Below are 16,176 nucleotides of genomic sequence, written 5' to 3'. Positions count from 1 at the left end.
GAGTTGAGGTAAGAATTAAAGAGGATAATGCAGAGGTAAGAATTAAAGAGCCTGGTTGGTTTTGCTCAGTGCTTAGAGCATTGGCCTGCAGACCTGAGAGTCCTGGGTTCCTTTCCCGATAAGGGCACGTACCTCAGTTGCAGTTTGTCCCCGAACCCGGTTGGGGTCGTGTGGGCGGCAACCACTCGATGTGTCTCTCTCACGTAGATGTTTCTTTCTCTCTTTTCCTCCCTCTCTCCCTCCCACTCTATCTGAAGATAAATGCGAAAATGTCCTTGGGTGAGGATAAATAAATAAATAAATAAATAGGATAAGGCATATCAATAAGTCACAACGATTACTAATTTGGTAGAAAGCGGCAGTGATACGAAGCCAAACCATGGCCATGATATTAAGTTATTATAGCCTGTTACTGATAAGCGTTTGAACGTGTCCAGCTTTATGTTCTACAGTACTGTGCAGGCTCACCAGGCAAGGCAATACAGCACATTTAAGTCAGGTATCTTTGCTTCTATTGGACTAGGTGACCAGAAGTACTTCCCTTGAAGATCCTCATTTACCGAGAAGGACTAATGGAAGAACTGTGCCTTTGTCCTCAGGCTGTTCCGATGGCCAGCGAGATGGCACACAGGAAAACAATGTGTGACAGACCTGTGATTCGCAGAGCCTGCATCACGGGTTTGAGAGCACCCGTCTTCAAATCCTGTTTTTAAAATTAATTTACTTATTTTTAAAGTACAGTTCACATACAATATTTTATTAGTTTCAGATGTACAACAAATGATTCAACATTCATATATCTTACAAAGTGAAAACTGCAATGAGCCTAGTACCCATCTGCCACCATACAAAGTTATTACGATATATTGACTATATTCCCTTGCTGCACCAGGCTTCCGACTCTTGAATTGGTAATAAACAAACAAGATGAGCTGTGCTTATAAATGTGAGAGATAATTTGTGGGATGAATACAGGCAGGCCCTGGAGTCAGAGAAATCTGGATCCCAACCCTGGCTTTGCCTCTGACATGCTGGGTGATCTTGGATGAGTGATTTCATCTTTTTGAAGTGGGTATTCCTCACCTGCCAGTCATATACAATTAGACTTGCCTCCTTGGGCCATTCCCAGCTAGTGATACTGTGAACTCCAGGTGTCTGTAAATGTACATCGATCTCTGGCCCAGAGGAAGAGGAAGTAGGGGACAGGAGGATGTGTGTGGCCTGACAATGCTCCCCTGTCAGCTGACATTTGCAGTATCATTTGCTATGAAGAAGTGTAGGTGATGCCAACTAAGAATCCCTGGCTTTGAGCAGCAGTTCTTATCAGTGGTCTTCCTCCACGTCTGGGTGTGGTCATGGGACTCTAGTAAAATGGTGTGTATGTGTGTGTGTGTGTGTTGTTGGTGTTGTTTTGCCAAATCAAATCCACTTCCCACTGGCTTTTAGTAGAGACAGGCAGAAGGGGGAGAAAAACCCACATAGGATGAAAAACTTACAAGGAATTAAGAGAACTTTATCTATCTCTTTTTCCCCTATGAATTAAGAAAAGTGTCTTTTATGAATTTTATTAGCAGAACTCCTCAGTTTGGCAGGAGTATCATTGAGAAACGTAATCTCTCCAAGTCCAAGTGTTTGCCATTCCTCCTACAAAATGTCCAGGAAAATTTATATAGTTCTAGGACTATGTAGGAATCTCTGGGCTTTAAATTCTAGACTAAAGGAGGCATGTCACCCCCAGCAGAGCTTGTAAAATCAAAGGCACCTATACTATGTATAACGGGGCTTGGGCTTGGGACATATATGTGAGATATACATCTTACTTCATTTTTCAAAAAACCCTGGGGATAGATAACATTCAAAATTTACAGTTGATAACTGAAACTTAGGTCACTTTCTGAAGGAAAGGCATTAGATTATTATATTCTCTCCAACACTATTTTGAGGGCCAGTGTTCCAGGCTCAAATTATCAATTACTCAAACACAGTGAACCCTTCATTATTTGTTATGAAATTAGTACTTCATCATCCACTGCCCAAGTGGACATATGTACAGATGGGTTCGTGGGGAGAAAGAAGGGACCATACGTGCTTGAAAGGGGTAAGTAAGAAGAAAGGGTGGTGATAGTCTGCCTTTGAGTAGAAGAAATTCTCAATTCCAGAAGAGGATAGTTTTTACTTATTTGAAATTCCTAATGACCAATATTATTTTCCCTAATTTGCCTGCATCCACTAGGCAACCCATTAATGCTGTGACTTCATCTAAATGGAAACAAAATCTCCAGAAATTAAGACTTGTTGTGGGACATACAGAGAGTTCATTCATTCACTCATTCAAAAATTACTGAATGCCTATCATATGCCAGACATTATGCTAAGCTTAGAAGTTCATTAATGAAATCAGAAGACTCTGCCTGTTACACTTTATAACTTGTCTAAATAAAAAATACAAACGTGGAAAGAAGTGCCATGATATCAGCACAGGCAGGGCTGGATACTGTAGGACACCGACATAATAAAAGAGAAGTTCTCTAATCTTAAGGATCTTACATATTAATAATAATAACAATAAAATTTCCATAAACCCGACATTATTCCATGTGTTCTATTCTTACTTAATCTTTATAACCAATCTATGAAGCAGGTGCTAATATTATCTCATTTAAAAAGATGGAAATTGAAACACGGCAAGTTTAACATGAATCTAAATTGACTTGTACGACAAAAAAAGGGATCCTGAGTCAAGGAAGTCAAACTCAAGACTCCATGATCCTAACCACTCTACCTAGGCATTGAAAAAACATTATTACAGGGTGTGGCAAAAGTAGGTCTACAGGTGTTTGTATGGAAAATAACATAATGATAAAGATACAAGAATAAACTCTGTTTTGCATACTCAACAGTACCTACTTTTGCCCCACCCTGTATATTTGATACTAGAAACTCAAGCCATAAGTGCAGGAGATTGGACACAGGGTACTGCCAAATGAGGTTTCTTACCAATGTCCAGTAGCAGTGTGCCTTTCGCCTTCCTGTTACCATGACACTGCTCCATCCTGCCCCTTAGGGGTGAAAGTGAAAGGAGCTCCTACAGTCTTTAATCATAGACACTGACAAATTATTCATCACTAGCTCCTTGGTTCCTAGGAGTTTATAAGAAGAGCCCTTTTGAATATGCACATACTATCTTCCATTCTAATAACTTTACCCCCTACCTATTTTTTTTCCCATTGACATGGTATATACATCTGGGAATTTTTCAATAGTCCACTTACAGCAGCAGGGGGGATAATAGTAGTATAGACAAAATACTAGTGGCCATAACTTGCTAGTTACTTTTACTTGGTGATGGCTACACAAGAGTACATTCTCTTAATCATTAATATTTCATATTAACATAATATTATTTTATGTGTATGTCTAAAATTTATATTATAAAATGCTGAAAGTGTACAATGAGGCCTTTTAAAGACAGCCTGAGAGAAATCTTGGAAAGTCAGCATTGATCTGTGACTTTAAATTAGATGTGGTGGTAATGAGAGCAGAGGTCAAGATAATTAATTTCCAGTACTATCCAGGCAAACATTAATGATCTCCTAGGTTAAAATGTTTGTGAAGCCATACTGTAAAGTACAAAGCACTAAGTAAGTGTTTCTCATTCTTGCCCACTTACAAGAGTCACTTATGGAGAATTTTTTTTAATTTTATTATTTTTTTACTTTTATTTTCAAATTATAGTTGACATACAATATTACTTTAGTTTCAGGTGATTAGACATTGTATAACTTATAAAAGTGATCATCCTGATAAATTTGGTACTCATCTGACACTATACATAGTTTTTACAATATTATTGATTATATTCTCTATGCTGTGTTTTACATCCGCATGACTATTCTGTAACCACCAATTTGTACTTCCTAATCCCTTCACCTTTTTCACCCAACCTTCCAAACCCCCTCCCATCTGGCAACCCCTATCATACTCTCTGCATCAATGAGTCTGTTTCTGATCTGCTTGTTTACTTTTCTTTTTAGATTTCACATATAGTGAAATTGTATCGCATTTATCTTCTTCTGTCATTTCACTCAGGTCCATCCCTTTATTGCAGATTGCAAGATTTCATTCTTTTTTATGGCTGAGTCATATTCCATTGTATCAATGCACCACTTTTTCTATATCCATTCATCTACTGATGGACATTTATGTTGCTTCCATACTTGGCTATTGTTAATAATGCTGCAGTGAACATATGGATATATATGTCATTTTGATTTAGTATTTTGTTTTGTTTTTTTGAATAAATATATATAGTCATAGAATTGCTGAGTATTTTCTGTCTCTTGTTTTAAAGTCTATTTTTTATGGTATAAGTATTGCTACCCTATCTTTTTGTTGGTTTGTTTCCATTTTCATGAAATATCATTTCCATCCCTTTATTTCAGTCTGTGTGTATCTTTCAATCTGAACTGAATCTTGAAGACAGCATATGTAAGGGTCTTGTTTTGTTATCCTTTCAGCCTTCATATGTCTGTGGATTGGAGCATTTAAACCATTTGCATCTGAAGTAACTGTTGATAGATATGTATTTGTTGCTACTTTATTAATCATATTTTGATTTTTTTTTCTTTTTATTCTTAAAGAAGACCTTTTAATAGTTCTTATAATGCTGGCTTGGTGGTAATGAACTCCTTTAGCTTTTTCTTGTCTGGGAGGCTATTTATCTGTCCTTTGATTCTAAACAATAGCTTTGCTGGGTCTAATAATCCTGGTTTTAGGTCCTTGCCTATTCAATTTGAATATTTCTGTTGAGAAATCAGCTGACAGTCTTTTGGGAGTTCTCTTGTAGGTTGAGGTAAGAATTAAATAAAATAATGTATATGTGTTTTTATCTTGCTGCTTTTAAGATTCTCTCTTTGTCTTTAACATTTGCTATTTTAATTATGGTGTGTCTTGGTGTGGGCCTCTTTGGGTTCATCTTATTTGGGATTCACTCTACTTCCTGGATTTGTATGTCTATTTCCTTTATGTGGTTAGGGAAGCTTCCTGTCATTATTTTTTCATATAGGTTTTCAAGTCCTTGCTCTCTCCTTTCTCTTTCCAGCATCCCCATGATGTGAATGTCGGTACACTTGAAGTTGTCTCAGAGGCTCCTTATAGTATCCTCACTTGGGGGGATTCTTTTAAACATTTTTGCTGTTCTGATCAGGTATTTTCTTTTTCCTCATCTTCCAAATCTCTTATTTGATTTAACTCCACTGTTGAGTCCCTGTAATGTATTCTTTATTTCAGTTAATATGTTCTTCATTTTTGACTGGTTCTTTTTTATGTTTCCTATTTCTTTAAGTTCTTACTAAGTTCATCTACTCTCCCCCTAAGTTCACTGAACATCCTTATAACTACTGTTTTGAACTCTGCATCTGGTAGATTGCTTGTTTCTATTTTGTTTAGTTCTTTTCCTGGAGTTTTATTCTGTTCTTTCATTTGGAACATGTTTCTTGTTTCCTCATTTTGGCTGCCTCCTTGTGTTTTTTAATATGTATTAGGTAGAACTGCTACATCTCCCAGGCTTGGTAGAGTGGCCTATTATAGTAGGTGTTCTGTAGGGTCTAGTGGCACAGCCTCCCTGATCACTCTAGCTGGCACTCCAGGTGTGCTCCCCATGTAGAATATGTACACCCTTCAGCTGTAGTTGAGCCTTGATAGCCATTGCTACCTCAGTGGGAGAGATTTATCCCTAGGCCAATCAGCTGCAAGGACTGGCTGCAACCACCATGGAGGATCAGCAGTGTGTGGGCAAACCCCACAGAACAAGGCTTACTTAATCAGGGCTCGGGTGCCTGTTGAATCTGCCCATTGAGTGTGCTGGTCATGGAGGTGGTGCTTCAACATGGTCTGAAGCTGTCCAATGACAGTACTAGCTCTAGGACCTCCCAGGAGGTGCAGGAAAACATCAGTTGCCACCTGTGCCCTGCCTGGGGCCACCTGGCATGAGCTACAAAGTGATCTGCAGATGACTGCTACTTATGCTGGGTTTCGAGATACCCAAAAGAGGCTAAGCTTTGACCCAGGGCCAGCTGCCTCTAGTGCTAGGTCTGCCACACATGGATGTCGGACCAATTCATTCCACATCTCTACCCCTCCTACTAGTCTCCATGTCCTTCTTCTGCATACCCTTAATTCTAGACTTTGGTTCAGCTAGGCTTCAGGAGGTCCTCAATGATGGTTCTTCTATAGTTTAGTAGTAATTCTGATGTGGTGTAAGAGGATTTGAGTACCACATTTACCTATGCTGCCATCTTGACCAGAACCCTGGAGAATATTAATATTGCAAATTTCCCTTAAACATGAAGAGATTCTGACTAACAATGGCTGAGGTGAATCTCAGACATCTACACATTGAAAATTTCCATGGGTCTGAGACCTCTAAATTAACAAACTGTTACTGTTATTAAGCAAACAACATTAGATACTTCAAGCAGGTATTTGTTTTATAGGCTATAAGAAAAATAAGAAAAAATGGCAAAAAATGTATCAAACAATGGTCCTTGATTATGGAGTTAATTTATTACTGGGACCTAAAAACTGGAGAGACCACAACAGGACCACAGCTTGATAAATATTTGGTTTACTTAAAAGAACATGAGACTTGCATTAATCCTTTAAGAAGACAATCAGCAGTTGGAGCATGGGCCCATGGACTGAAGGGTCACAGGTTTGATTCTGGTCAAGGGCATGTACCTGGGTTGCAGGTTAGAAACCTGTCCCAGCTGGGGTCATTTGAAAGGCAAAGAATTGATATGTATCTATCACATCAATGTCTTTCCCTCTCTCTCTCCCTCCCTCCCTTCTACTCTCTCGAAAAAAAAAAAAAATCAATGGAAAAATATCCTCAGGTGAGGAAGAAAATCAGATGAGAAAGTGTTTATGGCTTGAGAATACTTTTAAGTTGTAAGGATTTAGCTCATGAACCCAGTCAGCACCAAAAACAATCTGATACAAGTCATCCGTTGCTAAGATACCAATCACTCTTGGAGCACTCTCCCCCCTGGAACTACTTTGGCTTTCTGAGAGGTTTGGAATAAATTTGGTTTGGGATTCACATAATCCAGTGATTCCCGGGTGACACCAAAACAAACATACAAACAAGAAACTATTAAATCATAATGTCTTGGTATATTTTAGAGATCTCCAGGTCATTCCATTTTGCAGCCAAGTTTGAGGACCATGGACATAAACTCTTCTCAACATTGATGGCCCAACCTAAAACCACAGCTATAAAAAAAGAGGTCATCCGCCCTGGCCAGTTTGGCTCAGTGGTTAGAGCGTCGGCCTGCGGTCCGGAGAGACCCGGGTTCGGTTCCCGCTAAGGGCACGTGCTTCGGTTGCAGTTTGTCCCCGGCCCTGGTTGGTCGTGCGGGTGGCAGCCACTCGATGTGTCCCTTCACGTCGATGTTTCTCTCTCTCTCTCCCTTCCTCTCTCTCCCTCCCACTCTATCTGTACAAAAAAAAAAAAAAAATGGAAAAATATCCTCGGGTGAGGATAAAAAAAAAAAAAAAGAGGTCATCCATCTTCATTGGTTGAGATTGCCACCTGCTCAGGCCCATCCTTCTGATCTCTCAGTGTACATTAAATCACTTTTTCCACCCCACACCCACCCACATATATGCTCCCACCTGCTGATCTATTCCTAGTCCGCAATTCTTAATTCACAACTTTGACCATGTCATTGCCTTGCTCAAAAATTTATAATGAAGCCCAGTGCCCCCCCACCCCACACCTCCATATAGGTACCACCTGGGAACTTGATCACAGATACAACTTCAGGGCCTATCCAGGTCTACTGACTTAGACTATATTTTAATAAGTCTCCCAGGGGACTTGTATAAGCATTTACGTTTATCTGTTTATTCAAAAAATATTTATTGAGTGACAACTATGCCACATACTATGCTGGGGTTAGAGGATCCAGCAGTGAAAACAACTAAATTGGTCCCCACATTCATAGACTTACAATCAGCAAGGACAATGTTAACAAGAATAGAAAAATAAGAGAGCGTCATGAAGGAGACATATGGGATGCTGTGGGATAATGTAGTTAGAGAGGTGGACGGGGGAGGGTCTAATGCAGTTTGGGAGATGTGAGTAGCATCCTGGGTAGAGATTGTTACAGCAGGTCCCTGGGATGCACAAATTGAGGGCTCAAGAAAGAGGGGCAGCTAAACACAGCACTAGCGTCATACACAGCAGGTGCAAAGGCTTAGAAGAACTACAGAAATGCTTGCCCTGTGCCTACTGCACACAAAGCATTGTTCTAACTGCTTTCCTTATATTTAGGTGCTTTACAGATGAGGAAACTGAGGCAGAGAAAGATGATGTGATGTATTTACAGTCACAGAGCAATTTTTGGTATTCAATTCTGGCCCTCTGGTTCCATCATTGATGTTCTCAGTTAACACAATCTACATCATTTGCACTCTAAAGAACATAATGCATTCAAGGAGCTGAAAAACACATACTATATATCCAGAGTTCAAGCGTGCTAGCTAATGTGCCTGTGTTCCTTTTTTATCATAAGGGGGAGAAAGCATCTCCATTTAGCAGCAGCTTCTTACAACTCAGACTTTTAAGAAATGTGTCTTAGTTACTGAATCAGAATTTCTGGCCATGGAGCTGAAACTATGCATTTTAATAATGCTTCCAAGTGATTCAAAGGCAATAAAAAATGAGAGGCATTTTGTCCAATAATCTCCTCCCTCTCATAGTCACCCATCCCCCGTCACACCAATTACCCATGGTGGTCAAAAGTAGGCTTACAAATGCTCTTAGGGAAAATTACATAATACAAGAATAAATAATAATACAAGAATAAACTTCATTTCAATACTGTAAACCTACTTTTGCCTACCCCTGTCCTGGTCCCAAGGTATAAGCTAAACATGAGGGTACATAGAATTGATGTGGGAAGCTAGATGAAATCTGAAAATTGGATCTTTGCTCCTTCAAGTCCCTTGGCTGCCAGGCTGTGGAAGGAATTATCTAGGCTTGAAAAACTGGAGGCAGAAAGAGACCACAGAGGTTTAGAACTATTTTCATTTGAATGCCAACATTCAAATAATTAGGTGAATTTCTGGAAATTGGAGGAAAATTCCATATTGCTGGAAGAGCAATCATTTCATATGCCCTGTGACGCCGCCATCCTTAGCCAGTGCTAGAAGACCCTCGGGCAGCGAGGGGTTTTCCTGACTGTAGCACATTCAACAGCAGTAGCTGAAGCAATCTCTGGCCACGAGGGCACACCGGCCCAGCAAAACTAATATACCTCCTGAGGGTCAGCGGACCTTGTCAGTTCCAGCACCAATAACTGGCTGCCAACTTTTTAATTCAGTCTTTTCCTTTCTTATAACCATTTGACAAAGGAATCATGCTAATCTTTGATGGAGAAGAAGCTAGAAGAAATAACTAAACCTCAATAAAATTCCATCGTCACAGAATATTTTATCTTTGTGAATGTATCCAGTATTTATCTTCAAGAGCTGAAATGTTTTTCGGGTTCATCACTATTAAAATTCCAAAAGCTGGTTTCCTAGGTGCTGCTTTTCAAATATAGTTTTCTGCCCCACTCTGTCTGGAAATGACATTCCCCTGACTGGTTGGAACAAGCCCTGTCCATTCACTTCTTTTACGTCAGAACTTCATTCAGAAAAATAAGCTTCGGAGAATTTCTAGAGGAGATTGTTCTTTCCACCCCTTGAAAGATCAGATAAATAGTTCACTGTATTTTTGAAGCTCTTTCGTATTCAATATATTTATTTCTGATTCTATCCAAAAGCAAAGTCATTGGCTGCTACTTTATTCCTGCTGTGACAAAGGAGTATTATGAAGAGGAAATGACACAGTTGTAAAAACTCTGTGCAAGGGCCCTACCCCCACAGCCTGAAACACTGGCGATGACGACCTTCAACTTTGTCAATCACTGTGAGCTGGTGTGAAGTGGCAGTCAGGTCTATGCCAATGTTGGCCATCTCATCATGTCACTCCCATGAAGCAGTGCGAGAGTCAAAGTGCATTTGGGAGATCCCAGATTCACAGGGCTGGAATTCTGCACAGAAAGGCATCCATGCTCTCAATCCCTGGGATGCATTCTCTTTTCGAAGACGACTTACTTCATTCTCCCTTCCTCCAGGAGGTAAGTAAAGCAACAGGGAGGGCCACTCCCTGCTCCAGAGGGCACAACTATCAAGAGAAGGCCAGTGGCCAAGACCCAATTTACTCTGGGTACTAAGGTTAATATTCTCTCCATCCTTCCTTTTCTTGGATGTGCCTTCTCTCACTGTGACAATGGTGGGATCTATAGGACCACAGCTAAGGTGTGAGACTAAGGAAGAGCAAATACATTATTAACTTCTGGTCTTTGCTTAAATGGAGCTGTGGGGCTAGTAGCAGTTATAACTCCATGTGGACTAGCTCATCAAGGAATAGTAAGTATGGGAGGAAAGATCTGTTCTAAGACAAGGGTCATTTTACCAAAGTGCTCCTGTGTGTTTATTAGGACTTGGTATTAAGTGTTATGGATCATAGCCCTCCAAGACACCCAGGGGCATAAAGCATAACCACTAAAAGTAAACAAGTAGAAATCTTATATTGCCAATTTCTATACCTGGTCAACACTTTTAAAAGTATCTGCCCTTGTTCTTCCACAGGTTTATATTTATCAGTGTTTGTGCTTAAGGCCCTATATTCTAATAAAAACACCTGGAGTTGGGCTCCAAGCAGACAGAGCAACACAAAAATTGTGATGGGGGTGATGTTGTATAAGGAGCCACATATGAATGGTCAGAATGCCAACAGGTTAACAATGTAGCCAGTGAAATTACGGCACATAACAACTGAATATGTCTTCCCTGCCTGGTTCTGATGGACCTGAAATCCAAGGCTTCCTCTACAAAACTTACAAACCTTGTTCCCAGGGTGGCATGCCATTGAAAAAGAAGGGTGCTCACATTCCAGTCTCTCACCTACTTAGCAGGGGGACCATCCGGTGGTTGGTAAATAAGTCGCTGAGAAAACAGTATCCGCCTACCTGATTTGCACAGCCTCGGGCAGGGCGTCCACTCACTGAACGCGGTCACAACACAGTCTTTTTTGCACGGGAGGTGACAAGGGCGCATTGTTTCTGGCCGAGTGGAATCTGGACATCTGTCAATGTGAAGAGACCATATCAATGCCGGGTGGGGAAAGTAAGTGCTTGAATACAGAACTGTAGGATTTCAGGACAGAAAACATCACCCTGTTGTTTTTTATAGAGGAGGAAAGACAGACGCAGGGAGCTGGGGCTACTTGTTTGAGGGCTCACAGCCAGAAACGGAGCAGAAGGAGACAGTCTCTCCAGTCCCTGGCACCGGAATACTTTCCACTAGACCAGGAAGAGAACAATCCCTGAAACTAACTAAAGACAAATGTCAAGAAGGCTTCTCCCCATCAGCATCAATTCAAACATCATTTGATTTATTTTTTATAATGAGCATATATTTTTTGAAAAGTGTTTTATTCAGGTTAATGCATCAAATCACTGATATCATTCAAAAGGAAGAGGAAACTGCAAGGCAATACATAGATAAATTGGGAAAAAAATCATTGAAGACCACTTAAATAGATTATATACTTTTGATTACTAACAGAATTTACAATAGTTCAATAATTGTCAGGTATTTCTTTAGAGCATATAGATTGATGAGTTGGAGTAAGCAAGATATGGCAGACTACAAATAACATATACACTAACTAGCATTAACAAGAGAAACACTTCAGCTCTGTTATTTTATTGGTAATTCACTTAATGCTCACACTTAGGAGGAAAAGTAATATAAATAGTCCATGCATCCATATCACTTAGAAGAACTAAAGTCACCGAATATGGCAAACAAGTCTTTGTTGTCTTTTTAAATAACTTCACAGGGCTCAAAAGCACATTTATTATCTTCTAAAACAGTGATATGCCAAGAAGAAAAACAGAGAAGAATCCCATTACATATATTTGCATTTTCAATTCTGTTCCCCATACATTTCTAATAAAGCATGAAGGCACACTATAAAGCCTAATAGTGTGAGCTTTGCTATTTGAGATCCATTGCTGAGTTGGGTTTTGACTACATTCTTTCATTTATTCCTAATAATAAAGTGAAAGCATTATAATCTTAATTTTCAGATGATAAAACTGAGGCGCTAAAATGATGAGCAACGGACCCAGAGCCACATGGGGCAGAGTGCCTGAAGAAAAGTAGAGAGAAGGCACCAGGTCTAGCAAGTTCAAAGACCTTCCAGTAGGAGAGAACAAAAAATGCAGCAGATAAAGTTAATAAGAAAAAAAAAACAAAAAGCTAATGAGAGCATGATGATTCAGATGAAAAGTCCACCAACCGTCTTACAAAGTTATGGACAAACAGAGAGATGGTCCGAATTGGAAACTCTAAGAAAAAGTAAGAGAAGAGATGATAATGGTTGGGGGAGAAGAGGAAAAAATATAGGTCATTTACGAAGGTAGGAGAATTGATTGATATTAGATGTCATCAGTTTATGTAGTTATCAAAATTACAACATCTTCTTAGTTTTAAATCTTTAGAAACAATACATAGACAAAACATGGGAGAGCGAACTTGGCTGTGGAACAGAATGCTCGCGATATGATTCCCGCCGTCACAATGCAAAGACACAGTGGGCAAAGGACAGGAGATAGAAGGGAGAGGCAGAAAGTGGGGGCTTGGATGTCCTCATCTCACAAAGCAGGGGGTCAGAGAGCCAATCTACATATAAAAGAAACAAGAAATAAGGTCAACAATGTGGGGAATCAGTAGAGAAACTAGTGTGAATGGGCTAAATTTATTATCATGAGAGGAACCAATGAATGGACATTTTAAATCGAGAAATGAAGAGATATATAAATGACATGTGAAAAATATATAATGTAGCATTGGAGTTAAACTTCGGAAAGGGAATATGGATAATAATATATACCTGGGCAGCTACTACTGACATAAAGACGCAGTAGATGGATAAGAAACTAATAAAGCAGTAGCCAGTGGCAGGGAAGGAGGCAAGGAAAGGGAACAGGGTGTGCTAAGGCTTCTTCTTGTTATTGTTATGTGTCTCCTGTATACTGCTAAGATTTGTGAACCTTGCGAAGGTTTACCCATTCAGAATAAAGAGAGGGTGGGGGGACTAAAACATAGCAACTATTAAGAAGTGGTTGTATTTGGGATGTGGGATACTAAGTGGAGGAGGTAGTTGGGGACCAGTTGTTTCCATCATCAGTTCTTTCCATCATCAACAAATAAAGTGTATTATTTTATTTCTATTATGGAGCATATCATATTTTGATGAAAATGGAAAATATATATACTCACAGATAAAGAACTGCTCAATTATTTCTTAGTGGGATTATTAGTAGTCATGCTTAACACACACATAAATCTGTTTATCAAATAGTTCAATTCAATGAACATAACAATAGAGACAAAAATACAGTATTCTTAGAGTGTCTTGATGAGGATGACTGTTATTTAAACAAGCAACTCTGGTAAGGAAACTTTATATCATAATTTAGTAGAGACAGCAAAATCACTAAAATCATCCCCAAGTCCTTTATCCATACTCTGAAATCTACTCAAATTAAATCGAACTATTGCTTCAAACTCCTCTCCAGCCTCTCCTGGTATATGACTGGAAATGAAAGTGCAACTTGAGAAAAGCCACTTCCTGTGTGCCCTGTGGGCAGGAGGGCCCACACTGACCCAGGCCGCACTCACTTATACACTCACACACAAAAGAGCTAGAAGTACTCATGCGCTAGCTTTAGACTTGCTGGAGAGGGTGGCTTACACCGCAGGGACTTTGCTCACTTTGGTTGGCAGTGGATATTCATTTTTCTAGAGCACTGACATTGCCTACTTTATTCCTACTTTATTAGCATCACTCACAATACGTACTACTGAGCCTAATGTCAGTTCTCCACAATACGGCCCCCTCTCCCTCTTCTTCCACTAAGTCCTTGAGAGAGAAATGGTACCATCCCCTCTATGGCAAAGGTCAAACTCAGGTTATATGGCTTTTATAGAGGCCGTGAACTGAGGGCTCTCCAGGAATGTGATTCTGTTCTGATGCTGTCTTTTTGTTCATTTCTTCTGTCAAAAAGGTTGGCCTTTTCTTCAGGGATTCACCTCCTCTTCCTTTCTATTTACATGTAGTCTACTGCTTCAAGGATCATCCCATTTTCTATATCCACGAATTTCCTCTAAGTCTTTACAACTATTCTCTTTGGCCATTAGCAACGTATGTGCCCTCCCCTTCTAAAAACTATAAGGTTTTCTTTTCTGTATTGTTGTATTGCCATTCATAAAAAAAAGGCTTTTGACATGTTTCAAGCTACTATTTTGTTGTGTGTGTGTGTGTGTGTGTGTGTGTGTGCAAAATACATATATTAACTTTGAATGCTTCGATGGTAGAACGCCACTGTAAGCTATATCTTAAAACACCAGATCCTAGTGCACTGAGAATATTAGCAATAGTAGGTGAATGTTTGAATCATATTCTATGGTATCACAGCCTGAAGACAAATAAATCTCTGAGAATATTAGACAACTTTATCTAGCCATTTCCAAAACAAAATGGAGTCTTTAAATGCAAGGAAACATGGGTTCACTTTTTAGTTAGCAATCAAAGTGTGACCCTGGCCTTTTGTCATAATTTATACTCCCAACTTTCTCAGACACTCTGGTCCTAGACCGGCGGTGCTCTTGATAAAAGGATGAAGGCATTTCATTTGAACGCATACATGGTGTGTCCCAAGAAATGTATACAGGGTTTGTATAGATTCTATTACATTTTGAAAATGAAGTGTATTTTAAGAAACACTGGCTTTATAATTATTCAAAGTTGTATATACATTTTTTGGGACACCCTATATTTTCCTGGACTTGCACTGGCGTATTCTATAATGATGGTCTCTTGGTCACCCTGTAGGCTAATCTACTCAGAAGCGCTGTGCTGAAAAGCAGTAAATGGAGCTGCAAAGACCTGTCCGTTCTCAGGTTGCTTCCCTAGTGAAGATGCAGACGCCAGTGCTCCCTCTTCTGGAGGAGCCCTCCTGCCCCAGACGGAGGCTCCATCCCACTCAGCTAAGGGGGCAAACCTGGCAACTTTTTAAACATTGAATGCTTCCCTGGAGCTTCATATTCCTATATCTCACAGAGTGCTCGGTGTGTTTACTGTAAAGGCAGAAAGTGACTTATCAGGACCTTTGGAAGTCCTGGAGTTGTGTGTTTTTAATCTTTACTATTATTTTCCTACATTGCAGCTGGGAAAAAGCATTAAATTGTGAAACAAACCAAACAAAACCCTAGAAATACACCAACAAGCTCTCACTTCTGTTTGAGGTGTGCCCTAGCTAGTTCTCATTTTCTGATATGATCAGTTCTATTACTCATACAATGGTAATGTTCTCATCTACACAACTGTATGGAAACCAAAGCATCGACCCAGGGAAGCCAGAACTTGTGAGGAATTCTGTGCATTCCAGTGCAGCGTGCTTAGAGAGAAAATATATTCTGTTAGCCCATCCATTCCATGGAGACATGCTTCGTTCCTTCTACCTGAAGGCCATTCTTGTTTAGGATATTTCTTCTCCTTTCTTTTTTCTCTACCCCACCCCCACCTCAAAGATTTCACAAATGGCAGGGGATCTTTTCCCACTGCAGTGGCTACCACGTGAAAATAAACACACACAATATATATATATATATATATATATATATATATATATATATATATATATATATATATTATAAGGGCAGAGAAAAGAGAATATTTTCTAGTATTGATAATCTTTAATTTTCATGATATGTTTCACTGGACAGTAGGCATTATTTTCTTAGCTCGATTAATCTCATTAACCTCAATAGTTTTAATTAACTTTAAATTCAGGCTCCTTATGTTTAGTGGAATTGTTTGGAGACATCCAGTAAGAATTAAAATTAGTTTAAGTCTCCAGCCTCATTAATAGTGCAAAAAGTAATTAGTAATATCTGTGTGTGTGTGTGTGTGTGTGTGTGTGTAAGATAAACATCTGTGCAATTCATTTTTCTGGGTTGGTAACTGAACAAAACTGGAGGTTAGTCACCAAA

The 16,176-nt window shown here is 39.5% G+C and overlaps 1 protein-coding gene across 1 annotated transcript in view; it reads right to left on the bottom strand.

Moving 5' to 3' along the window:
- Positions 1–16,176, bottom strand: part of THSD7B (thrombospondin type 1 domain containing 7B) — an 848,907-nt gene that overhangs the window by 372,699 nt on the left and 460,032 nt on the right. Inside the window, exon 10 of the mRNA XM_036254339.1 lies at positions 11,082–11,197. Within this exon, the coding sequence (XP_036110232.1) occupies positions 11,082–11,197 (116 nt within the window). The remainder of the gene's footprint in view (positions 1–11,081; positions 11,198–16,176) is intronic.

The sequence above is a fragment of the Molossus molossus genome, unplaced genomic scaffold (genome assembly GCF_014108415.1).
Source record: "Molossus molossus isolate mMolMol1 unplaced genomic scaffold, mMolMol1.p scaffold_m16_p_11, whole genome shotgun sequence".
NCBI classification, from domain to species: Eukaryota; Metazoa; Chordata; class Mammalia; order Chiroptera; family Molossidae; genus Molossus; species Molossus molossus.
This window is presented reverse-complemented; position numbering and strand designations above follow the sequence as displayed.